We start from the raw sequence: 23,651 nt of genomic DNA, 5'->3' as shown, positions 1-23,651 counted from the left end.
CAGTACATGCGAAATTGTACATTTTAGTTTTTCCTTAATTTAGCTTAAAATTAATAATATTAATAATAACAATTAGGCTAGACACATAATTTTAAATTGTTTATTTAATTAATTAATTTAATGAAAGCTCTTAATTTATAAAAGCTTTCGATGACCTTTGGCATTTCCGCCCCAACGGCGCCTGGCCACACCACCACGAAGCAGAATAAGAAGCGACGTGGCGAAAGAGACGAAAAGCAGAGTCAATCGTTGAAGAAAATCGAACCGGTCCGGTCCTAAGTTTTTGTTGTAGTAGTAGGCGGTCGACGGCCTAGTTGAACTTGAATTATTTACCGAAATCGTTTTAAGTAATACCCCAAAAATGATGTGGCGACTGGCTGGAGTGCTACTCCTGGGCTTTGTGGCCCTCTCATCAGGATCGGAACAGGACGTTCTGGATTTGGGAGACGACGACTTCGCCAGCACCCTGAAGCAACATGAGACTACGCTGGTCATGTTCTACGCCCCCTGGTGAGTGGGTGGGCGTGGCAGGGGGGGCTATACTTCACCTACATACAAAGGGGGTGCCACACCATATGCGTTGCGTGTGCGATTCGTGGCTAATCAGCTTGTTGCGTCTGCAACTTAATTCAATTCTCGATTCCGATTCCCCGGCATTCGTATGGAATCGCCAAGTACACGTCAGCGATTGCCGGCATAAAAAGACGGAACGAGAAACGAAACGAGAGAGGGAAAGGCACAAAGATGACGAGGCAGTATTGGTGTGTTGTCGGCCATTTTAAAGAGCGGGGTGCCAATGTACATACAATTACTTCTCGCGACTCACTTAAAAAACGGATAATGATAGTGAGAAGATGGGTATCATCTACTCCTTAAATACATCCTTCTCTATATCTTCGCCTACCACTATAGTTTGGGCCAGATGTTACACCATTTTCGTATACATACTGATAAGATAATAGCCGCTATATACTACTGCTTAATCTTGAAAAGTAACTTTTAAAGGGGTATCCTATCTCACAAAGAAATCGTTTCAAATCTATATATAATCGTTTAATTACTTTCCTAAAAATACATTAAATACGCGAGCTCACCTTAAGTTTCCATGTGGCTCATTTGTAGATAAGTAATATGGGCATCTCGCATTGAATGCACACACAGTTTTGTATTCCTTTAAAGATATACACATTTAATGAATCTTTGTTATACCAAACTTTAATATATGTATGTCCACCTTTGGATAAAACGATGATAACGTATTAAGTAATTCTTAAATCTTTTAAGCATTAACTTTTTGTACATTTACTCGCTTTAAGTAAATATGTTTTTCAATTATCAGGGGAAACCATAAACTCACACTCGAGCAATGAACTTGCCAAGTAAAGTATTTGTTTTTTTTTTGCCGGCCACCGTGCCAGCATTTTAAATCCCAAAAGAGCTGTTGAACTACTTTAGCCTGGAAATATAATCCCCGCACCATAAACCTTATCAGTACTAACACATAAATACACAGAGACCATTTTAACACAATTTTAACTTAATATTTGGTTCGAATAATGTGAAAAGGTGATATTTTAAACGTCTTTTTTCTAGTAGAGAGTCATGCTTTTTTAAAAGGTTCATTTTGGCTTATATATCGACAGCTTTAATCAAGATTGTTTCAAGAAGAGTGTACTTGATTCTTTTAAGAATCATTTTCATGTGTCCATCTTAATTATTGCATCAACAAATTATAAATTTTCAGAAGTGTGATTCGTTAATAGTATTCCCAACCGTTTACTTTAAACAAAACATTTAAGCGTTTCCTTCTCTGTAGGCTTAATGGGCACTTGTACTTAATGTTAGAGAGGGTGATAAGGCAGCTGATAGGTCCCGCACCCTAACTTTAATTACAAGCTAGTTTTTTGGGTACTTGTCTTGCCGTTGCCTTGATAACAAATGATGAATTAGACACTGGTGCTCCGAAAATGTTTAAGTGACGTGTCCTAATAGCGTTATTTTTCTTGTTCAAGGTGCGGCCACTGCAAGCGATTGAAGCCCGAGTACGCCAAGGCGGCGGAGCTTGTGAAGGACGACGATCCGCCAATTAAACTGGCCAAGGTTGACTGCACGGAAGCTGGCAAGGAGACCTGCAGCAAATACTCCGTCAGCGGCTACCCCACGCTGAAGATCTTCCGCCAAGACGAAGTGTCGCAGGACTACAATGGACCACGTGAGGCCGCTGGTATTGCCAAGTACATGCGCGCCCAGGTGGGCCCAGCCTCCAAGAACGTGCGCACCGTCGCCGAGCTGACCAAGTTCCTGGACACCAAGGACACCACTGTGTTCGGTTACTTCAGCGACATCGACTCCAAACTGGCCAAGGTTTTCCTGAAGTTCGCCGACAAGAACCGCGAGAAGTACCGCTTCGGACACTCCAGCGAGCAGGAAGTCCTCGACAAGCAGGGCGAAACGTAAGTGGGAGGATGTTTTCAAGACTGAGTTCGTTTTTTTCAAGGCTGCCTATTCGTTTTGTATATTTTATAAGTGTTAATAAATAGCTTTAAGTGCGAGTTTATTGCAGCTACTTTTTCTTTTTGAATTAACATTGCTTTTAAGAACAAGTTTTTATTTGTTTTTAGTTGTTTAATCGCAGAAGATTGTTAATTTTTTTTAACTTTATTTTTAAATTGTCTCTTGATTCTAATATAGCATAATAATAATAAGACACAAATTAATTTTTAGTCAATTTTTAAATAATGCAATTATTTTGAATTTCCAGCGAAAAGATTGTGCTGATTCGTGCCCCTCATTTGAGCAACAAGTTTGAGTCTTCCACCATTAAGTTCGAGGGTAGCTCCGAATCCGATCTGACCACCTTCGTCAAGGAGAACTTGTAAGTAGAGTCCTGGCATTCCATCCAGAATGAAAACTTACTTATAAGACTCTTCTCTTCAGCCATGGTCTTGTGGGCCACCGCACTCAGGATTCGGTCAAGGACTTCCAGAACCCCTTGATCACTGCTTACTTCAGCGTGGACTACCAGAAGAACCCAAAGGGAACCAACTACTGGCGCAACCGTGTGCTCAAGGTTGCCAAGGAGTTCGTTGGCCAGATCAACTTTGCGATCGCCTCCAAGGATGACTTCCAGCACGAATTGAATGAGTACGGCTACGATTTCGTTGGCGACAAGCCCGTGGTCCTGGCCCGCGATGAAAAGAATCTCAAATACGCTCTGAAGGACGAGTTCTCCGTGGAGAACCTGCAGGACTTTGTTGAGAAGCTGCTGGCCAACGAGTTGGAGCCGTACATCAAGAGTGAGGCTGTTCCCGAGTCGAACGACGCTCCCGTCAAGGTGGCCGTGGCCAAGAACTTTGACGAGCTGGTGATCAACAACGGCAAGGACACGCTGATCGAGTTCTACGCCCCATGGTGCGGTCACTGCAAGAAGCTGACCCCCATCTACGAGGAGCTGGCCGAGAAGCTGCAAGACGAGGAGGTTGCCATCGTCAAGATGGACGCCACCGCCAACGATGTGCCGCCGGAGTTCAACGTGCGCGGCTTCCCCACACTGTTCTGGCTGCCCAAGGACGCCAAGAACAAGCCAGTTAGCTACAACGGAGGTCGCGAGGTCGATGACTTCCTGAAGTACATCGCCAAGGAGGCGACCACAGAACTGAAGGGCTTCGACCGCAGCGGCAAGCCCAAGAAGACCGAGCTGTAAGCTGCACGCCGGGTTGAACTGGCCGCCAACTAGCATTTCCATATTTTTGTAAAATCGAATGCATTCTCCACAATACTTGAGCAAAAATTGTATTAAATTATTTGATAGTGATGAAACGCGTACGAACACAACTTGATGATTATGTCGCAATAAACTTAAATCTTCATTTAATTAGTTACGAATTTGCACAACTTTGTTATGATGAGGGGTTTTATATGTCTTAGAAAAAATGTTTTTTATGTGTTAGTCAAGCTTGGTGCGGAACCAGTCCGCCTTAAATCTAAATTCATTAGGTCATTGAAAAATGTTGTAAGCTACATCGTTTTGATTTGTGTATCCCGTTTTTTCAGAACCAAGTCCTCGATGTGTTCGTCCAGCATCATCCGGTACCAGTCGGCCACAAATGTGTATTGATTGCGTCCTGGGTAGGCCGCGTAGGCCACTTTGCCACGTGATGCGTCGAACTTGAATAGGTATACGGTGCTGGGACAGTCGATCGGTGCCATGACTTGGGACATACAGCCCAGCAGGCGTACCATAAAGTTGGCGCACACATAGGTCGACCAATCTTTTTCCTGTGGAAGAAGACCGCGGTTTTATAGGAAATGCCACAGGATTTTTAAGTTGTGAAATCAAATCATTATTCTATAATCTCTAATGTGTAGGATATCTTTGCGTCCGTATCTCTACCATGAGTATCTTACAATTTAATAAGAGAATACAACACCGACACCATTAACCTGAATAACCGATTCCAAATCGGGAACCACTAGAACAAACTTTCAAACCTGCAATACCTTGACTTTGAATACAATTACTATAATATTGACTACCCGTACGTTATAAGTAAATTAAGGAAAGAGATCTTCATTAAACTACAAATTTGTGACCGAAACCATATTTAAAAAATATTTAAGTTAAATTATACTAACGCAATCCTTCCACAAATCCCGAACAGAAGTCTTTTGTATGCCGTGCAAAAGGGAATTGGTATCGCGCTGGGCTATATAAAGGCTTTCGATGCCTAAAAGGAAGCACTTGGCCCACCACTTAAGGGCCTCCGTGCGATTGTGCGTTGTCCAGTCCATTCGGTTCATGACCACCAAACGCATCTGCAGATCTGCCCAGTTCTGGGCAGGACCATTGCTGGAGATCATATATGGTTAAAGGAGGTAATGGGATTTGGTAGCTCCTGGCAAAGACTTACAATGCATGGGGACTTGACTCAGCCAGCACTGGTGAATCAAATAACACTCGTTGGCCATTCAAGTCGAAGGAGAAGACACCATGAAAGCGTCCAGGTTCTTGATATGATTGCTCGCTCCTAGGCGCTACGGCGTTCTCTAAAAGTGGGAAGAGTTACGTGATGGATTACTGGATATCTCTAGAGACCACCCACCAATCAAACAATGTTTGTGCAGCTGTCTCATTAAGGATTGTTGCAAATTCTTCGTGAGATGTTCGTGGTCGAAGGCATCGGCTTGCTCGCTGACCATGCGGCAGATGTACATGGTGTTGCGGTATCGGGAGACTCCTAGGGACCATCCCGTCTTGTTCTCGTAGGGAGCGCACATCATCAGCTCGAGAACTTCGCTGGTGCACACTATTTGGGCATTCAGCTCCACGCGCATGTTATTGGTCGGCTTGAGGAAGGAGAACCGTGACGATTCGATAAACTGGAGCATGTTGTCCAGATGGACTTGGGGGATCTTCTCCTGCTCCTCTGGCCCACTCTCCCGCAGGCAAATCGGAAATTGATGTTTCGGCGGCACCACAATGAATCGTTTTCCTCGCTCATTGCGTTCAAAATGACCGGTTGGCGTCAAAGTAAACCCACCATGCGAAATGGGCTTGCTGATCGTCGGAAAGTGGTGCATGTCTTCCTCCGTCCATGAGTGGGCATCGATGTTCAATACTATATAATTGGAACCCATCTCGGTCGCGTTTTGGGGACGCTTTTCGATGAGAAGAATCACTACTAAAATTTTGTTCGCGCTTGAATGAAGAACCGTTGTTTCGGCCATGTGGCAACGCCATGTGGGGGCACAATAAATTTACCTTCATTAATTGCAAGGCTTAAAAACTTATAACCTGCATTTATAGCGCAAATCAATAAAATAAAAGTATATATACTATAGCGCAAGTTAATATATATAATAACACAAACAAATTCATTTAACTAGCTGTTTTCTGTAGAGAGTCTTCACTGTGACTGTGTTCCACTGTGTTCCAGAAGACAACAACAAAAACCAAGCAAAATAAGCCGGTTGGCGCTGCCAGATTTCCGTGGCGTGCCGGCAAAAAAGGTAAACAAACCGGCAACCCTGCCAGACCGAGAAAAACAGTTGGAGCCCAACAACTGCCCGGCAACGCTGATTGTGTCTGCTGCACGTGTTTTGAATTCGCGTGTTTTGTTCTTCGCTCCGGGACGTTTTGCTGCAATTTAACAGGATCTAGCTGAAATAATATAGAACTACTACTTAGAATACGGTTGATTGGTTCCTGGCGAGATGGAGGTGAATGCCAGCAAGCTGCGGCTCGGGGCCCAGCGATTGCTGCAACTGACTGCAAACGAGTCCGAAGACAACGTGTTTGCCCAAAGTTTACAAAAGTTTATCAAGAAGCAGGTGAGTTAATTGGCTTTTAATTGGGAAATATCCTACTAGATCTTTTGTGCATTCTAGAAATACGTTCCCCAAGATGTGGAGCGACTGTTCCGGACGCTCAGCGAGCAACTGCCTCTGCCCGCTTACACGGTGCCCGTGGCCGTGAGTTTCGAGGAGCAGCTGCTCCTGCTGCTCTCCATGTCGCTCCGCTGGGATTCCGTTACCCAAAGTTTCCGCCAGTATCAGCTGGAGTGTGCGGCGCTGGCCAAGCTTATGGAATGCTCCCTGGATGCGCAGAGGTAGGTGCTCCTCGTGGTTCTCCTCCAAAAGCAATTCCTTAATCATTCCCATTTCAGATTTGCCAAGAGCTATTTCCACGACAAGCCAGCTCCCTTTGAGAAAAACCAGAGCGACGACGGTCTGCCCAGTAAAAAGTCGAAGAATGGCAGTCCCACCGCCCATCTGGAGGAACTGGAGCTCATCACATGCTGCTATCAGTTGCTGAAAAGTGATACACCGTATTTCCGGGAGCTGTGGGATTGGTCCAGCTTTATAGCCACCTACACACACAAGTCATCCAACCCAAAGGTGCAGCTGTACTGCAACCACATCATGGCAATGCTCACAAACATGAGTGCCACCCAGCTTAACGCCCTGAACGAGCAAATATCCACTAAAACACGTCTGGAGTTCGACCACGAAAAGGAGCAGGCATGGACAATAGCCAGGAGCTCGGTTGGCAGCCATAAACCAGACGCCTCCGATCAACTGCTAAACCTGCCGCTGCAGGAAATCAATCAGGCTGTGACGAACATTGAGGGTGTTCTTCTTCCCACTTTCAACAAGGAGAACCTGGAGTTCTATGCCAGCAACGATGGCTGCTATGATCGCATTGTGAAGGTGGATTCCACTGTGGTTAATCTAAGAAGCATTGCCCTTGGAGTTGCAGCTGCCAAGCCCATTTGCCTTTCAGGGCCCGTGGGTTGTGGCAAAACAACGCTCATTGAGTATCTGGCCCGAAAAACTGGACGTGTTTGCCCCAAGCCAAATGAGGTTGCAAGTAGGGAGAAGGCTTTAAAAGAAGCCGAGGAGCAGGAGCAACTACTGACACCGAAAAAGAAGCCAAAGACGACAGGGAGCAAGCGAAAACTGGAGGAGTTGCCTCTGGAGGAACTGCTGGACTTGGGTGAGACGAGTCAAAAGAATGGATTTTTACGTATTCAGCTTGGAGATCAGACCGATAGCAAAATGTTACTGGGCCAGTATCGCTGCACTGATGTGCCCGGTGAATTCGTTTGGCTGCCTGGCGTTTTGACGCAGGTGAGTTAATGAATTCTTTAACATATTCCCTATTTCAACATACGTATTTTCTTGAAGGCCGTCATGCATGGCTACTGGTTGTTGCTGGAGGATTTGGATGCCGCCACCCAAGACACCTACACAATTCTGAGTAGCCTTTTGGAGCGAAAATGCCTAAGCGTTCCTGGCTTTCGTGATTCCGTGAAAATTGAGCCTGGTTTTCAGTTGTTTGTCACAGTGCGGTAAGAAAATTGTCAATTAAACATGCACTTTTAATAAATGTGTATTTCCAATCCCTTAGAACTAACAAATCAGCCAGCAACTCAAGTCAAAAATCGCTTTACTCGCTGTTGGACAAGTATCTATATACAATCAATATTTTACCACTTTCCCGCAATGAACTCTGCAAAGTGGTCAGCATCAATTATCCCAGACTGGCTACAGTGGCCAATCGAATTGTGGATGTGTTCCTCACCTTCTCCAGTGGTCATCACACATCAGCGGATAACTTGAGGCAGCAGGAATCGGGCGACAAGGCGGACAACACAGAGCAATATGTAGCCCTGCCCTTCGAGCAAGTTTCACTTTCCTCAAGTCCCAATTCTGGCAGACTGGTGTCCACCCGTGACTTGGTGAAACTATGCCACCGCTCCAACTCACAGTTTTCGGTGACCAGTTCGGAATGTGCGTACTTTGTCTTCCAAAACGCAGTGGATGTGTTTTGCTCATATCTGTCGCAGAGCAAAGAAAAGATCGCCCTGATCACAAGCATCGGCGCCAAGCTGGGCATCATCCGTTCCCGTTGCGAACATTTCGCAAACGAATACAAACCGGATGTGGAATTCGGATTGGAGCACATAAAAATCGGAAGAGCTAGCCTTTTGGCCAAATCGGAGTTGGAAAATGGTGAGAACGAGGATACTTCGGAGCAGGACCTTAAGCGACAAAAGTTAACGCAGCAAACAAGAAGGGCTATTGGTAGAATCAGTAGTAAGAGAACCACGTTTTCCTTCACTCGGCTCGCCAGCTGCATCCTGGAGCGTATCGCCGTTTGTGTCACCCACTCGGAGCCGGTTCTTTTGGTGGGTGAAACTGGAGTGGGTAAGACTTCTTCAGTGCAATATCTCGCCGAGCGAACGGAGCACAAACTGGTGGTGGTCAACATGAACAACCAGTCGGATGTGTCGGATTTGGTTGGTGGCTTTAAACCCGTCGAACTAAACTACGTTTTGGCCCCACTGGCAAATGAGTTTGAGTATCTCGTCAGCGAAACTTTTAATGAGGAGAAAAACTTGCAGTTCCTGCGCCTATTTGTCAATCACTATAACAGTGGTCGGCACGCTGTGATCATCCGAACCATGTTCAATATCTGTCTACAGGTGGCCAAGAATCCGGAACTGAAGAGGAATAAGCTGCTTCCCCGCTGGCAGACGCTGCGAGAAAAGCTGCAGAAGCTCCAGTTGCAGCTGGACAAGAGCATCAACATCTCCTTTGCCTTCATACCCGGCTCTCTGGTTAACTGCATTAGTAATGGAGACTGGGTTTTGTTGGATGAGATTAACTTGGCGTCGGCGGAAACGCTGGAATGTCTTTCAACCATCCTCGAACCAGAGGGCTCTGTGGTGCTCTTGGAACGCGGTGATTTTACGCCCGTAAAACGTCATCCAGACTTTCGCATCTTCGCCTGTATGAATCCCAACACGGATATTGGCAAAAAGGATTTGCCCGTGGGCATACGTAATCGATTCACGGAGTTCTTTGTGGATGAACTCACAACGGATGCGGATTTAAGTTTGCTGGTTAGTGACTATCTGGCTAATACTGGCATCCAGAGGAAGTCGGTGCACAGCATCGTCCAGTTGTACAAATCCCTGCGGAAGCTGTCAGAACTGCAGTTAAATGATGGCCTCGGAAATCGTCCGGTATATTCCCTGCGTACTCTTTGCCGTAGCTTGCGCATCTGCGCGCGGAATTTGTGCGGCTCCATCGAGAGGAATCTGTATGAGAGCTTCTGCCTGAGTTTTCTCACCCAATTGGACCCCGATTCGCATCATGTGGTGCTTCTTCTTATCCAGAATGCGTTGCTGTCGAATGTCAAAGCCATTTTGAGCAAGCAGTTGCCCCAGTTAGGTGAGAACTACCTAGACTTCGAGGGCTACTGGATCCAGCCGGGCAACTTGGAACCGCAGTCGTGCACTCACTACATCCTCACGGAAAGTGTGAAGAAAAACCTCAAGGACTTGGCGCGAATCATCTCGATTGGCAAGCTACCAATTTTGCTTCAGGGACCCACCAGTGCGGGTAAAACCAGTTTGATTGATTACGTGGCCAGGAGGAGTGGAAATCGCTGCCTGCGAATCAACAACCATGAGCACACGGATCTTCAGGAGTATATTGGCACCTATGCGGCGGATTTGGATGGCAAGTTAACCTTCAGGGAGGGTGTTCTGGTGCAAGCCATGCGCCATGGCTACTGGATAATACTGGACGAGCTCAATCTCGCGTCTACGGACATTCTAGAGGCTCTCAATCGGGTTTTGGATGACAACAGAGAGCTGTACATCGCCGAAACCCAGACTCTTGTGAAGGCTCATCCCAACTTTATGTTGTTTGCCACTCAGAATCCTCCAGGACTCTATGGCGGAAGAAAGACCCTGTCCCGTGCATTCAAGAATCGTTTTATAGAGCTCCACTTTGGTGACATACCACGTGGAGAGCTGGAGACTATTCTGGAGAAGCGCTGCTTTATTCCACCGACATATGCCCGCAAGATGGTGCATTGCATGACCCAGTTGCAGCAACATCGCCAGAATACCTCCAAACAGGTCTTCACCCTGCGTGATCTTTTCCGCTGGGGCAACCGATACACCCATGCGGATAAGTCTCTGCATGAGAACACTAGGTACGACTGGAATCAGCATCTCGTTGAGGAGGGCTATTTGGTTCTGTCCTCAAAAGTGCGTTCGCAGGACGAACATGAGCTTATAGAGAAGACTCTTTTCGCCAACTTCCGCAAGAAAGTGGATCTCCAGCTACTGTTTGATATCCAAACCGAGAGGGAAAGCTCCTCCATGGTGAGTAGAAAAATCCTCGATGCCATAAGAAACTTTAAGCTGCGAGGAGACATCGTTTGGACCCGAAATATGACACGCATGGCTGTGGTTACCGCAAAGGCTCTGGAGTTCGATGAACCTGTGTTACTGGTTGGTCCCACGGGTTGTGGAAAGACCACTGTGTGCCAGCTCCTCGCCAGCATAGCGGATGTCCAGTTGCGAATCCTCAATTGTCACATGCACACCGAAGGAGCCGATTTTCTGGGAGGATTGCGCCCTTGTCGTGGCAAGGAATCGACTCAACTGTTCGAATGGGCCGATGGTCCCTTGATATACGCTATGCAAGAGGGCTCCTATTTTATGGCCGATGAGATTTCCCTTGCTGAGGACTCAGTGTTGGAGCGGCTAAACTGCATCCTGGAAACGGAACGAACTGTGTTGCTGGCTGAGAAGGGCGGCGTCGCAGAGTTGGATGCAAATCCCGACTTTGTGGTGCAGGCCAAGCCGGGCTTCCAGTTTCTGGCCACCATGAATCCCGGCGGGGATTTCGGTAAGAAGGAGCTATCGCCTGCCCTAAGGAATCGCTTCACAGAGGTCTGGTGCTTGCCCTCTGACAACAAGGAGGACCTCATAGAGATTGCATACAACTGCATGAGCCGCCAAAAGGAGCACGAAGGCCAGGTGATCAACACCCACAAAGTGGCCGAGTACCTGGTGGAAATAGTGCTCCACATTCGTGATACCAACGAGAAGTTCAAGTTTTCAGTGCGCGACATCTTGGCCTGGGCTAATTACATGGTCAGCAATGGAAAGCTGAGCTTTGCAGAGCAGGCAATATTTGGTTTGGAAACCATCTTTTTGGATGCACTGGAAATGCTGCCCCATGAGTCACAGGAGCAGGTGGAGCTGCTTAAATCCAGCATAATCAAAGAGGCCATTAAGCAGGCGGGTATAATCCTGAATGAAAACTTTACCTTGGAGGAAGTGAGCCAGAAGCGAGGACTTGAAGTCCATCTGGATGATTGCCGCTTTGGAATTCGTCCATTTTTCATAGATGTTAACCCGGAGCGCTTAACGCCGGCTAAAGAAGATTTCTTATTCGATGCTCCCACTACTAAACAGAATCTATTCCGTGTGCTATCAGCGCTTTCACTCCAAAAGCCAGTCCTCCTGGAGGGTCCACCTGGTGTGGGCAAGACATCTATTGTGGAGAGCATTGCGGCTGCCATTGGCTACCAAATTGTGCGTATAAATCTTTGCGAACACACCGATTTGGCTGATTTGTTCGGAACCGATCTGCCTGCTGAGGATAACTTGCTAGAATCAAATGCAGCATCTTCCGGCCGCCAAATAGGCAGTTTTGTGTGGCGCGATGGGCCACTTCTGGCCGCTTTGAAGGCAAAGAACACCTGGATTCTGCTGGACGAACTGAATCTGGCCCCACAATCCGTACTGGAGGGTCTCAACGCGGTGCTGGATCATCGTGGAGAAGTCTACATTCCGGAGTTAAACAAAAGTTTCCATTTAGCTGGCTCGACGCGTATTTTTGCCTGTCAAAACCCTCTGAAGCAAGGGGGCGGTCGTAAGGGATTACCGCAGTCCTTCCTTAATCGTTTTACCAAAGTTTATCTGCGCAAGCTATCCACCCAGGATCTACTCCATGTGGTGGATGTGAAGTACGGAAAGTACTTTGATCAGTTAAGTGAATATTTCTTGAAATTGTCGGACAACGAAACTGGAGGTAATCTTTTTGACATATACTCCGGAAAGGGAGCTACAGGATCTTCGAATCCTTTCGATTTGGCTGCTCGTTTGGTGCGTTTTTCTGAGCAACTCGATCGTGGAGTGGCTACCATGGAGTTTGGATACAAAGGCGGTCCCTACGAGTTCAACCTGCGTGATATTCTCCGCTGGTGCGATCTGCTCCATAACCCGCAAACTGGATACATCCTGGCATCTTCACCGTCATCCTTCCAGTCCGCTTTCAAGGACTTCTTACTCACTCTCTACGAGAGGATGCAGTTGGTCTACTACCAAAGGATGCGCTGCGACCAGGATAAAATGTACATTCGAAATGTCTTTTCAACCGTCTTCCAATGCGATGCCGAAGAGGTGAATCAGGTTTCGGACGATGTGGCTCTTTATTGGACAGCAGATAAGGTTTATCTCAACGACGTGGTGTTGGAACGGGAACAAGCCGAAGTCCTGGACTTGGTTACCCGACAGGAGCAGTCTCCTTTGCTGCTGGACAGCCAGAGGCAGCTGCTCAAGCAAATCGTCGAGGCTGTGCACATGGAGAAACCTATACTGCTGTGCGGATCCACAGATAGTGGCAAGACCAAGTTGATCGATGCCCTCTGCGTGCTGTCCAATCGACTGTGCAATACGGATATCATTGATGACTCAGTAACTGGTAGTTTTCAGCAGGTGAGAATATGGAGTTAATATATAAATTACTTCTTATTTACTCTGTTCTTTGTCATAGATTGATTTAAATCGTCATCTGGAAGTAATTTACAAAAAGGTAGAGACGCTAGTCTTCGCATGTGTTCAACGGGCATTTGTCCAGCAGATTCAGTCCGAGTTTGTTGAACACTTGTGGAACAACTGGAGCAGGTACAATAGGCTTGCCAAGGTGACAGCAGGTAAGTGTAAATCTTGAACTATAAACAAGCATCTTTTATATTTTATAATCTTTTAGAATCCGAACAACACAGTGTGTTAGACGAACTGAAGTTGTTTAGCGAGCGCTTGGGAGCTTTAGGGAAACTCGTTGGGATACTGGAGGGCACACCACAGAACTGCCATGTTGAGGCAAACCAGAAGTTGCCGGAAACCAAGTCTCAGCTACTGCTACTCCAAGCATACATAAAAACGGCAGATTCCCTCAATACCGGAGGATCCTTTGAATGGGTGGACTCCCAAATTGTAACCTCATTAAAGTGCGGACAATTCATCTTGCTGGAGCACGTGAATCTATGTTCCTCAGCCGTTCTGGATCGTCTGAATCCTGTTTTTGAGCCGAATGGCAGCTTACTGATCGCCGAAAAGGGAATAAGTGCACAGGATAGCGCTGAGGTGGTTTACAAGTCAACGAATTTCCGCGCTTTTCTAACCGTGGATCCCAAGAATGGAGAACTATCGCGAGCCATGCGCAACCGTTGTGTGGAGCTTTCCTTATTCAGGGATAACTACTCTGTAGATGATATGCGTGCATTTGTCCATGAGCAAGGTGTGCACCAAACGGAGGCCATTGATTGCATCCTGGGAATTCATAAGAGCATAAGTCAGCTGACTGAATTCAATAACTACTCCATCTCGCACCTTACACAGTTTGCCTTCCTGAGCGCTGCCTATAAGAGGATTGGCTATCATCTAAAACGCGCCATTTATGTGGCTGCCATGGAGGTTTATGTGTATTCGGCCAACACGGATTTGATGGGCTATGGATTGTCGTACTACCAGAACAAACTGCGCGAAGTGGTGCTGGCACAGACAGAAGTGTTTGAGGAAGATGCTACTGTCCAAGAGGATTTACTCAGCGACGTTGTACTGAGTTCTGGAAATCTTAACTCCTTGACATTAATCAAACTTCAGGCCGTTGCACTAAAAGTGTTACTGAATGCATCCTCAGCAGAAAATATTCCCCAAAAGCAGCTAGCGACTCTATTCCAGCAAATGGATAATCTTAAGCTGAATCACTTAAATCTCCAGCAGCTCATTCGTCACATCCTTTATATACTTTACGAGTCATCGGCCTTCGGCGATTTAGAACTGAGACATCTGTATCTGCAACCTTGGCTGTCGGAACATACTTCTATTCAAGAGTTGTCACGGAATCTTTACACTTGCTTACAGAAAAGGAGTTACAGTCTGAAAGGAACGTTGGTTAATCTGCCCTGGAACCGAAAACTCTTCCCAAGACTCCGTGATTACTCCACTGATTATGAAAGTTCTGAACTAAAGCCTCTAAATTTGAGCGCTTTGCTTCTCGCACGTCTTGTGGTCGATGACATACCTTCTGATGCAGTGACAACAGTACAGCACATGAATGTTCTGCAGTATTCACAGGCCCTTCTCAAGCACGAAGTGACTGAAAAGTACTCCAATGATTTCTTAGCGAATCTCTCCAGTTTTCTCGAGGCTCTACATATTAGCTTGTTGGAGGATTTGGAGGCAGCTGATTTGGATCTGCCGCAGTATGCTCATTTGGTCACACGTTTCCATTGGTTCAACCGAATCTTGGCCACGGCCCAGCAGAAGCTGCTGTACAGCAATGAGCTACATGTCCCGCTGATGCACAAGTTGGTGCTCCACTTCCAGTGGCTGGAGAAGCACCTTCTGCAACCATTATTTGAACTGAATGCCAATATTTCCTCTGATACTATTCAAGAAAGTGTTCTTAAAATCAAAGGGTACATCGAGGAGACTAGGCGCCCTCTGAACGTATCTTGCAAGATTTATTCGAAGCAGTTCACACAGTTCCAGCCCTACTACCAGGATCAACAGGTGAGTAATCTTTTTATTTAAGAAGGTAGTTCTAAATTTTTTAAATTATTTCGTTTTTTTTTTAAACAGATCCAACTCTACACTGAATTGGAGGAATTGGAAAAATTACTGTGTGTGGTACCGAGCTACGGCAACTTGGAGTTGTCTTCCTGGCTCAAAAGATGGCAGCTTCTTCAATCTGATGAGGCCAACAAGTGGCGCTCCTTCCTGCGTAAGAACATCCATGGTATTCAACTGAAGCCCTTCGAATTAAGCGGCTCCCTGCCGAATGAGACACTGCTATCTCGCCTAAGAAGCCTGCAATCGAAGCTGAAGGAAGCTCAGGAAAACAATACAGAAAATGGATTTGATTTGGAATTGGATCTCAATGGTCTCAAGACCCTTTTGGAAACCGAAACGGAAGACAGTCAATCATATATTAACCCAGAAGGTATACCTACCAATACCCCACAACTATTACTTGCTGCCTTAAGAGAATTATTCATGGAGCGTCTGTTGACGGGAACTCTGCGTGAAGACTTCGATGAGCAAGTAAATCCCCTGTACACGGATCAGATGCTCACCTTGAACAGTAATCTTTGTCACTGCCTGAAGACGCTCCAGAGTGCTTCGCATTTCGATGTCACTAGTGCTTGGATTGAACTTAAGAAGGAACTTAATGAGCTGCAGGACCAGAAGGAGTTTGCAACGCTGCTGGAAAACATTGGTAGCAGCTACAAAGGATTGCGCACATATCAAAGACAGTATCGCAACTCCATTCAATGTTACCAGTTGGAAAATCTATCCACGCGCCTGGATTGCGTTCAAGGTCCTTCTGAGGAGAACGGCACGGAAATATCCAGTCGATTCAGTTATCAGGGTCCAGCCTTATCAGGCGTCTTTTTATCCCTGATATGTCAGTCAAATGGACAGCTGCGATCGGTACCACTCAGCGAGTTGCAGGAATGGCGATCCTCCTTGCAGCAAACACGACATCTGCTATGGGAGAATTCTCAGCTACTAAGTCCCAAATACAGCAGAAGGGTTAATAATCTTTCGCATGCACAGGAAAATGCAAGTCAACTGCTACAAGAGCTGGAATATGTAAGGCACTTAAGTCAGCAGGAACAGAAACCAAATCAAGGCTTCGAAAGCTGTACCCAAGAGCTGGAAGTATTGCTTGAAACTCTGCAGAAAGAGGATATCAACAAAGACTCCATGACTACAGCTTTTGATGTTTCACTAACTAATGCACTTGTAGGAGCCATAGAGCTCTGCCTCCTCACAAATGCCCCGTTGATCGATCCCGTGGAAAAGAATCGCCTAAAGAATCAATACATAGTGGAGGATATTGATTGCCTTAGCACACTAACTACCGCCTATGATTTCATGAAAATTATAATGAAATACAGGCACTTTGGCGAGGAGATATACAGTCAATTGGAGGACAGATTAAAGACTGCTCACCAGCGACAGCAGCAGCTTTCGCAGAAGTTGGCCTTGCGTCCGGAACAGTGTCTGTATGCGGCTCTCGTACAGGATCTAACCCACTTCTTGCACTCGAATGGCGACTGTGAGTCGCTCTACAGGCTGTTCCAGCTTATAAGCTCTGAATGGGAGAGCTTCAAAGGATCCTCTGCGGCAACCAGTGCGCAGCTTAAGAGCAGCACTGAGGTGTTGGGTAAACTGGAGCTGTGGCTAGCCAATGCCCAGAGATTCGTCCATCACACCCTCTCTAGGTACTCCTCATACTACCAAGACTTTGTGGAGCCGATCAAATGCGCCGTGAACCAATTGCGATTTGGCCTGGAGTCCCTCAAAGTGATATTTGCCAGAGTGCAGAAGGCAGGAAGCGTTTCGCAGGCGGAGCAGCTGCAGCAAGTAATCGGGGATATAGTTGAATTCCCATCCCAGCAGCCATTGGTTATAAGAAATAGCAGGCTCTATGGTTTACTTGCCGAGCTGCCGCACAGCGAGTATGAGTACTTCCGTTTGCTGAAAGCTAAGTTGAGTGAACTGAGCAACTACATCTCACTGGGTAGTGTTATAGATGAAACCACCTTTGCGGCTTACGACGATGCGTTGAGCATCTGCAACCAGACCTGGCAGCAGGAGGAGCAGCGTCGCTGTCAACTCAAAGCGGAGGCAGAGAGTCTGTATGTGACCAAGACCAAGGGAGGTGTCGATAGTGACGAGCTTATCGAGATGCAGGAAATCGAGCAGAACTTCCCAACGAACCTAGACGAAGACTTTGCTGAGTTTGTGTCGCAACCCACTCTGGAGCAGGTTCTGAAACTGGACAAGAAGGCCAGTGCCAAGGCCAAGCAGGCTCAGATAGTGGTCGAAGAGGATTATGCTTTCCTGGCGCGCAACTTCATCGATGTGATGAGCCAGCATACTCCGGTTTACTACAGAGAGCTGCCTAAGACTTCAAAGGAATCGGAGCTCCATCTGCTCGCACCTTACCGAGCACGCTTCCAGGTCTTCGCGCACTTACATGGTCACTACAAGACAGCCTTGGGATCGAATCTGGATGAAAGGGCTTGCAATGGATTGGCCTTTGGACTGGCCCTTCAGCAGAAACAGCTTAGGGACATTGAATTGGAGGAGGGAGTTGCCAGTTCCCCGTACGATTTTTACAAGGATTCAAATATTAGTGAAATTCAAAGCTGCCTGGATGTTATGGAGCGGATAGAGAAGCGTGTGCTGGAACAACTGGAACTGTATCCTGAGCACGCTGGCCTGGCGGACATCAAGCTGGTCATCTCACGTATTCGTCGACTGCCGGCTCATGCCCCTGTGGTTCGTTTTAACACAGGATTCCAGCTGCTGAGACAGAAGTTGGCCCTCTGGAATGAAGTGGCCCACAAGAACAACAATCTGGTATCGGAGGAAATCGAGGTGGCCGAGTTTGTTCAGCGCTGGACAAGACTGGAGCTGCAGCACTGGCGTAATTGCTTGGGACAAACAGCCGCCCAAGTGGAATTACAGGCCTATCGGTACTGGTTCTTCATCTATAACCTCCTGCAGCAGTTCCTGCATCAAAAGCAAATGGATCAGTCCTATACCGACATCAAGTTTGCGGAGCAACGCTTCGCCCAGGAGCAATTGCTGGATGCCCAAGATTTGGGACAAGCTCAACGCTTGGAGCTGCCTCAAGTGGTCCGCATTCTGAGACAGTTTGTGGAGGCCTCTTGTTACGGCGATTTCCGTATTCGCCTGCAACTCCTTCACGGATTCGAATTGTATCTGCACAATGTTGAGAGAGCCGGAAAGATTGAAGGATTGCCTCCTCTGATTACAGCGCTGCATAATCTTCAGCTGTATTTCTCACAGTTCTCTGGCGAGATTGCAGACTCTGCGAAATCACGACGTTTGCCCATCGAAAAGAAGTTGAAGGAGTTCGTGAAAATCCAGAGCTACAGCAAGGACTTGAGCTACTTCAGCATGCGCAACAGTGTGGCCAGCGTGCATCGCAACTTGAACAAGTTCCTCAAGGAATATCGACTGGCGCTGCAAGAGAAGATCACCGAGGTATTCCAGCCCAAGGATTCCACTGCCAAGGACTACACCTTTGGCACTGACAAGGGCAAGGGTTTGCGGAACTACAACAAAATCAAGTATCTTAATACGGAGCGCCAGCAATTCGTGGCCAGTGAGAAGCTGCTAGAGAAGTTCGCCATCCAGGCGGAGTTTGTGTCGGATAATGCCTTGCTCCAACGTCTGGAGAAACACTTCCGAACTGCGCGTCATGTGGTAAAGGAAACCCTGGGTCAGGTTCCCTACGGCGAGCTAATCACGGACTTGGATGACTTGGTGGCCAGCCAGCTGGAGCGATGTGAGCACTTGCGTTCCCTGAACGTTGATCGGTCGAAGGAGAGACCCCAACAAAAGCAGGAGGCCAAGCAGATCCTCCAGCAAAAGCGCAAAGCTCTCACGGATCTCTTCAAGATGCTCCATCGACTGGGTGTCAGCTATAAGAGTGGACTGTTGGAGCTCTCTCTGCGAAACGAGTTCGAGGACTTCCAGCTGCCTCCTTACTCCATTCGCTCAATGTTGCCCCGGCTCCATCCCAGTGCCCAGCAGTTGGATGAGCACCTGGACTTGTACTACATGAAGAGTGTGTTCAAGTTGAAGCTTCTGCAAAACATTATGTTGACTCCCCTTTCGGAGCTGGGCCCTCCCAATATTGAACGCATCAAGGGCTTTGCTGTGGACCTGTTCCTTTTGGTGCAGCAGCAGCGGGAGCAGCTTTCTGGATCCACCAAAGAGCTGTATGAGCTGAGGAATTCGCTCGACAGCTTACGTAAACTGGCCGAGATTGTTCCGGAGGCCGAGAATAACCCGGCGACGCTAAGCTTCGTGAGGAGTGCAGATATAGCAACGGAAATCAAACGTAATCTTTGCCAGATTCACTACGTTTTGAAGCAGTGGAAGTTGCTTCTAAGTTGTGCTCCGAGCACCTTTAACGAAAACTCCGGCAACAGTTTATTAATAAGGACCGTTCCTTTGCCCCAAAACGAACTCCAGGATTTAAGTAGGCAGATCTTGAGCAGCAGCCAAAAATTGCTAAACGAATTGAACACCGCCAATCTAGAGTTCCTATCTACCGAGAAGTGTGACTATTACCAGAAGAGCTATCAGCAAATCCTTCAGATCATAGAGAAGACCTTGGCGATTCTCCGAGTGGGACAAAATGATCATTTGCCGTTGGCGCAACCACTCGTTGAGCTCTTGACTAGCCTGAGAAAGGAAGAGACCACAGAGATTACCTCAGAGTCTATAGATCTGGCCAATGCGGACACAGAGTTGGCCAACATTGCGCACAGTGTTCTAATCTCGCTGCAGAAGATTTACAAACACCACGGAAAGCCCGAAGAAGTACCAGAAAATGGCGAGGCAAAGGAGCAGGAGCAGGAGTCGAAGGAGGCGTTGCAAGAGCAGCATCTAAAGAAGTGCCTCACTGGGGAACTGTCCTCGGACTGGCAACAGCTAAGCTTGCCCCGCGTGCTCGGTAAACTCTCCAATGTACTCCTGGTACTAAAGCACTCCAATGCCGAAAATCAGGATAAGCTACTATGCGTAAGACGAGCGATAGGTCTGCTGCCCATTTTGGAGCAGTACCAACTACTGGCGGACTATTTGCTGCTCCAGCAGCTGGCCACCCACAAGGTTTCTGCCAAGATGATGTCCATAGTGCTGACCGTGTTTGTGGAGATCGGCAGCAAGGGCTTCTGTGTGCCTCCGGATCTAATGCAAGATGAGGAGGGACAGTCTAAGCAGGACTCTAAGAATGGAGAGGGCTTCGGTCTAGAGGATGGCACTGGGGAGAACGACGCCTCTGACAAAATCGAGTCCGAGGATCAACTAGACGACGCGAAACGGCCGGAGGATCGCAAGGACGAGGGCGACAAGCAGGAGCCAGATTGCAAGGAGGAGAAAGGCATTGAGATGAGCGACGACTTTGATGCCAAGATGCAGGATGTGGAGAAGCCCGAGGAGGATGACAGCGGGGAGTCTGAAGAAGAGGAGGATCTGAACAAGGAGATGGGCGAAACGGAGGAGGGAGCTGAAAAGCTGGACGACCAGATCTGGGGCGATGACGAGGAAGAGAAACCCGAGGAGGAAGAGGAACCTGAGATGAACGAGGAGGATCAGGGCAAGGGCAGCAAGGACGAGAAAGATGCGCACAACGACTTGGACACAAAGAACGATGCGGCCAAGGAGGATGGTAAGGATGAGCACGAAAAGGACGGCTTGGATGCCACCAATGAGCCCAGCGGCGAGGACAAACGCAAGGAGCAGGCTAAGGATATTGACGACATGAAGGATCCCGAAATGGATGAGGAGCAGACTAATGCAATGCACAACGAGCTGGAGGAACCGCCAGAGCCCGAGGAAATGGACCTCGGGGATATGAATAACGTGGATGAGGGTCACGACGATCAGGAGGAGCAGCCCACAGACGAGAATCCCTTTGACATTGATGCCATGAAGGAGAACATGCAGCCGGCTGAGGAACCCGAGGCAGACCCTGAGGAGGAGCCTGCTGCAGAGGAGGAGGGCGGTCCTCAAAGCGACGGAAGCGACTCAGAAGAAGATGAGGCTGGTACAGAAGCGAAGGCTGGTCCAGAAGACCAGGCCGACGGTGAAGATGCCTCTCCCGAAGATGAAAAAGAAGAGCCGGATACACAGACACGCGGTGAACTCGAAGACGAGGATGAACAAAAGCCGGAGGATACCCCTGAGGAATCTAAAGAGGAGGAGAAGCGCGAGGAGAAGCCGGAGGAGCACTCACAGTCTAAGGACAAGGCTAGCAAAGAGGAAAATGTCCAGTCTATGCCAGAGACCGACCAGAGTAGTTCAGCGGACCAAGTGCAGCAACCGCAGGACCCGGATATTAAGCAAGACCAGAAGCTTGATGAGCAGGAGACGGGCGAGGAGAAGGATGGAGTCGGCCAGGCCGAGAACGATGTGAGTTTTAGTCTCCATTGCATTTTGTTCATCTGTTACTTAACTGAACCTAAATCTTACAGACCAACGATGGCGGCCATCAAGGTATTGCGGAAACTCAGGAAACGGTGTCCCAGGAGGATCGCAAAAACGAGAGGCAAACGCAGGAGAAGCGCAAGCAGGGACAAACCAACGAAGAGCGATCCCTAGGTAAGCTGGCCATTTAAATTTTTCTTTTAACAACTTCTTAATCATAATACTAATCCCAGGTGAAGCCGAGCAGAACAAGTTGAAGCAACTCAAAACAATCGACCAACTGAAGGAATCAAAGGAATCGGATGAAGCGGACCAGGAAAAACCGGAACCCACAGAGGAGGCGGAGGCTGAGGAGTACCAGCATGTGAAGGAGCCGAAGAACAGCGACAAAACCACGCTGGACAATGCCACCGAAGAGCAGTCGAAAAAGATCCAGCACCAGGAGGATGAGCCGCCAAAGGAAGATGAAGCAGAGACCGAGAACGTTGATGAGTTGATGGAAACCGACGAGCCAGCCGCCGATCCTGAGGATGATACTGAACTCGAGCAGCTGGGTGCCGAAAAGACGGAGCAAAAGTCGGACAAGCCCTCTAAAACGGATAAGTCTAAGGAGCGCTTGGAAAACCCTGAGAGTATGGAGATTGAAGGCGAGGTGGTGCCCACCATGACGGTTCCTCGCAGTTCGGAGACTACGGCGCACAGCAAGTGAGTATTATCTCGATTTCTCCGGGATTTATTTATTCAAATCTTCGTTTCAACAGCGTCGAAATCCTTCTGGACAAGAGCTCGCATGCGGAGGAGCTGAGCTCAGCGGAACAGATTGAGCTCAGGCAACAGTATCAACAACAGTTGACCACATTCCGAGGAGTAAGTCCAAAGCTTTAATAAAAAAAGCCCATAGCCTAAGTTATTTTTTACTCCAGGCACAGCCGCAGCACGAGGATTACGAGAGCTGGCAGGGCATCTCCAATCGAATGACCCAGAATGCCCGCGAGCTCTGCGAACAGTTGCGCTTAATCCTGGAGCCCACCAAGTGTACACGGTTAAAGGGCGACTATCGCACTGGACGGCGCATTAACATGAAGAAAATTATCCCCTACATCGCATCGCAGTTCCGCAAGGACAAGATCTGGCTGCGACGCACAAAGCCAGCGCAGCGGGACTACAAGATCACTATTGCCATAGACGACTCCAAGTCGATGCACCACAACAACTCCAAGACGCTGACTTTGGAGGCCATCTCCCTGGTGTCGCAGGCGCTGACGCTGCTGGAGAGCGGCCGCCTGAGCATTGTATCCTTCGGAGAGGCGCCACAGATCGTTTTGAATCACACAGAGCAGTTCGATGGGCCGCGCTTGGTAAATGCCCTGAATTTCGCACAAGACAAGACCAAAATAGCCGGCCTGTTGGACTTTATACGCACTGCCAATGCGGAGGAGAGCGGCTTGGGCGGCGACAATGGTCTGTTCGAGAACCTGTTGCTCATCCTCAGCGATGGACGCAATATATTCAGCGAGGGTGCGCAGAAGGTCAGAAATGCCATCAAGCTAGCGCGGCTGCAGCGCATCTTCTTGGTTTACATTATCATCGACAACCCGGACAATAAGGTAGTAGTCTTGCTGAAAATTCCAATGAACTGTACTGATTTCTAATTACTTTCAGAACTCAATTATGGATGTACAGCATGTGGCGGTGAACGCCGATGGATCTGTGAACATTAGTTCCTACCTGGACAGTTTCCCATTCCCCTACTATGTGATAGTTCGGGACCTCAACCAACTGCCGCTGGTGCTCAGTGAAGCCATGAGGCAATGGTTCGAGTTGGTCAACAGCGAGTAACTCACTTTCCAACAACGGACGCTATTAAATATATAGTCAGAATCAAATGACTTATCGCAAAGATAATATATAATAATTTTTCTTTATAGAATTAATACTAAAGCCTATATATATGGCCTACTTCTAAATACTACATGTAAATAATAAATTGTACAAATTGAAAATGTACCAATT

At 47.7% G+C, this 23,651-nt stretch overlaps 3 protein-coding genes across 4 annotated transcripts; 2 read left to right on the top strand and 1 right to left on the bottom strand.

Annotated features, from left to right (window-relative positions):
- The first annotated feature begins 229 nt into the window (after positions 1-229).
- On the top strand, positions 230-3,874 carry ERp60 (disulfide-isomerase A3). Its single transcript, XM_017074770.4, has 4 exons — positions 230-510; positions 2,013-2,453; positions 2,762-2,875; positions 2,938-3,874. Exons 1-4 carry the CDS (start codon positions 362-364, stop codon positions 3,701-3,703), a joined length of 1,470 nt encoding a protein of 489 aa, XP_016930259.2. The 5' UTR covers positions 230-361; the 3' UTR covers positions 3,704-3,874.
- cuff (cutoff) lies at positions 3,843-5,715 on the bottom strand. Its single transcript, XM_017074771.4, has 4 exons — positions 5,103-5,715; positions 4,911-5,046; positions 4,636-4,849; positions 3,843-4,278 (listed from the first exon to the last, which is right to left on the bottom strand). Exons 1-4 carry the CDS (start codon positions 5,635-5,637, stop codon positions 4,018-4,020), a joined length of 1,146 nt encoding a protein of 381 aa, XP_016930260.3. The 5' UTR covers positions 5,638-5,715; the 3' UTR covers positions 3,843-4,017.
- Positions 5,716-6,088: 373 nt separating this feature from the next.
- Positions 6,089-23,645, top strand: LOC108009219 (midasin). Of its 2 annotated transcripts, none has more exons than XM_070995167.1 (13): positions 6,089-6,330; positions 6,388-6,608; positions 6,666-7,629; positions 7,687-7,850; positions 7,910-13,088; positions 13,147-13,306; positions 13,363-15,170; positions 15,240-21,623; positions 21,686-21,812; positions 21,878-22,343; positions 22,400-22,505; positions 22,562-23,245; positions 23,301-23,645. In XM_070995167.1, the coding sequence occupies exons 1-13, from the start codon at positions 6,214-6,216 to the stop codon at positions 23,475-23,477; spliced, it is 16,557 nt and encodes a 5,518-aa protein (XP_070851268.1). In that variant the 5' UTR covers positions 6,089-6,213; the 3' UTR covers positions 23,478-23,645. The 2 variants fall into 2 exon arrangements, with proteins under 2 accessions (XP_070851268.1, XP_016928868.3); XM_017073379.4 differs by having other exon boundaries at positions 6,090-6,330; positions 21,872-22,343.
- Positions 23,646-23,651: the final 6 nt, after the last annotated feature.

The sequence above is a fragment of the Drosophila suzukii genome, chromosome 2R, assembly GCF_043229965.1.
Source record: "Drosophila suzukii chromosome 2R, CBGP_Dsuzu_IsoJpt1.0, whole genome shotgun sequence".
In the NCBI taxonomy this organism is placed as follows: domain Eukaryota; kingdom Metazoa; phylum Arthropoda; class Insecta; order Diptera; family Drosophilidae; genus Drosophila; species Drosophila suzukii.
This window is presented reverse-complemented; position numbering and strand designations above follow the sequence as displayed.

Coding starts and splice junctions, on each gene's coding strand:
- ERp60 (XM_017074770.4), top strand. CDS start 362: ATGATGTGGCGACTGGCTGGAGTGCTACTCCTGGGCTTTGTGGCCCTC. Junction 2,454..2,761: donor CTCGACAAGCAGGGCGAAAC/GTAAGTGGGAGG, acceptor TTGAATTTCCAG/CGAAAAGATTGTGCTGATTC. Junction 2,876..2,937: donor ACCTTCGTCAAGGAGAACTT/GTAAGTAGAGTC, acceptor TCTTCTCTTCAG/CCATGGTCTTGTGGGCCACC.
- cuff (XM_017074771.4), bottom strand. CDS start 5,637: ATGGGTTCCAATTATATAGTATTGAACATCGATGCCCACTCATGGACG. Junction 4,850..4,910: donor GAGTCAAGTCCCCATGCATT/GTAAGTCTTTGC, acceptor TATGATCTCCAG/CAATGGTCCTGCCCAGAACT. Junction 4,279..4,635: donor GGGATTTGTGGAAGGATTGC/GTTAGTATAATT, acceptor CTTCTTCCACAG/GAAAAAGATTGGTCGACCTA.
- LOC108009219 (XM_017073379.4), top strand. CDS start 6,214: ATGGAGGTGAATGCCAGCAAGCTGCGGCTCGGGGCCCAGCGATTGCTG. Junction 21,624..21,685: donor TCGGCCAGGCCGAGAACGAT/GTGAGTTTTAGT, acceptor TAAATCTTACAG/ACCAACGATGGCGGCCATCA. Junction 23,246..23,300: donor TCGACAACCCGGACAATAAG/GTAGTAGTCTTG, acceptor AATTACTTTCAG/AACTCAATTATGGATGTACA.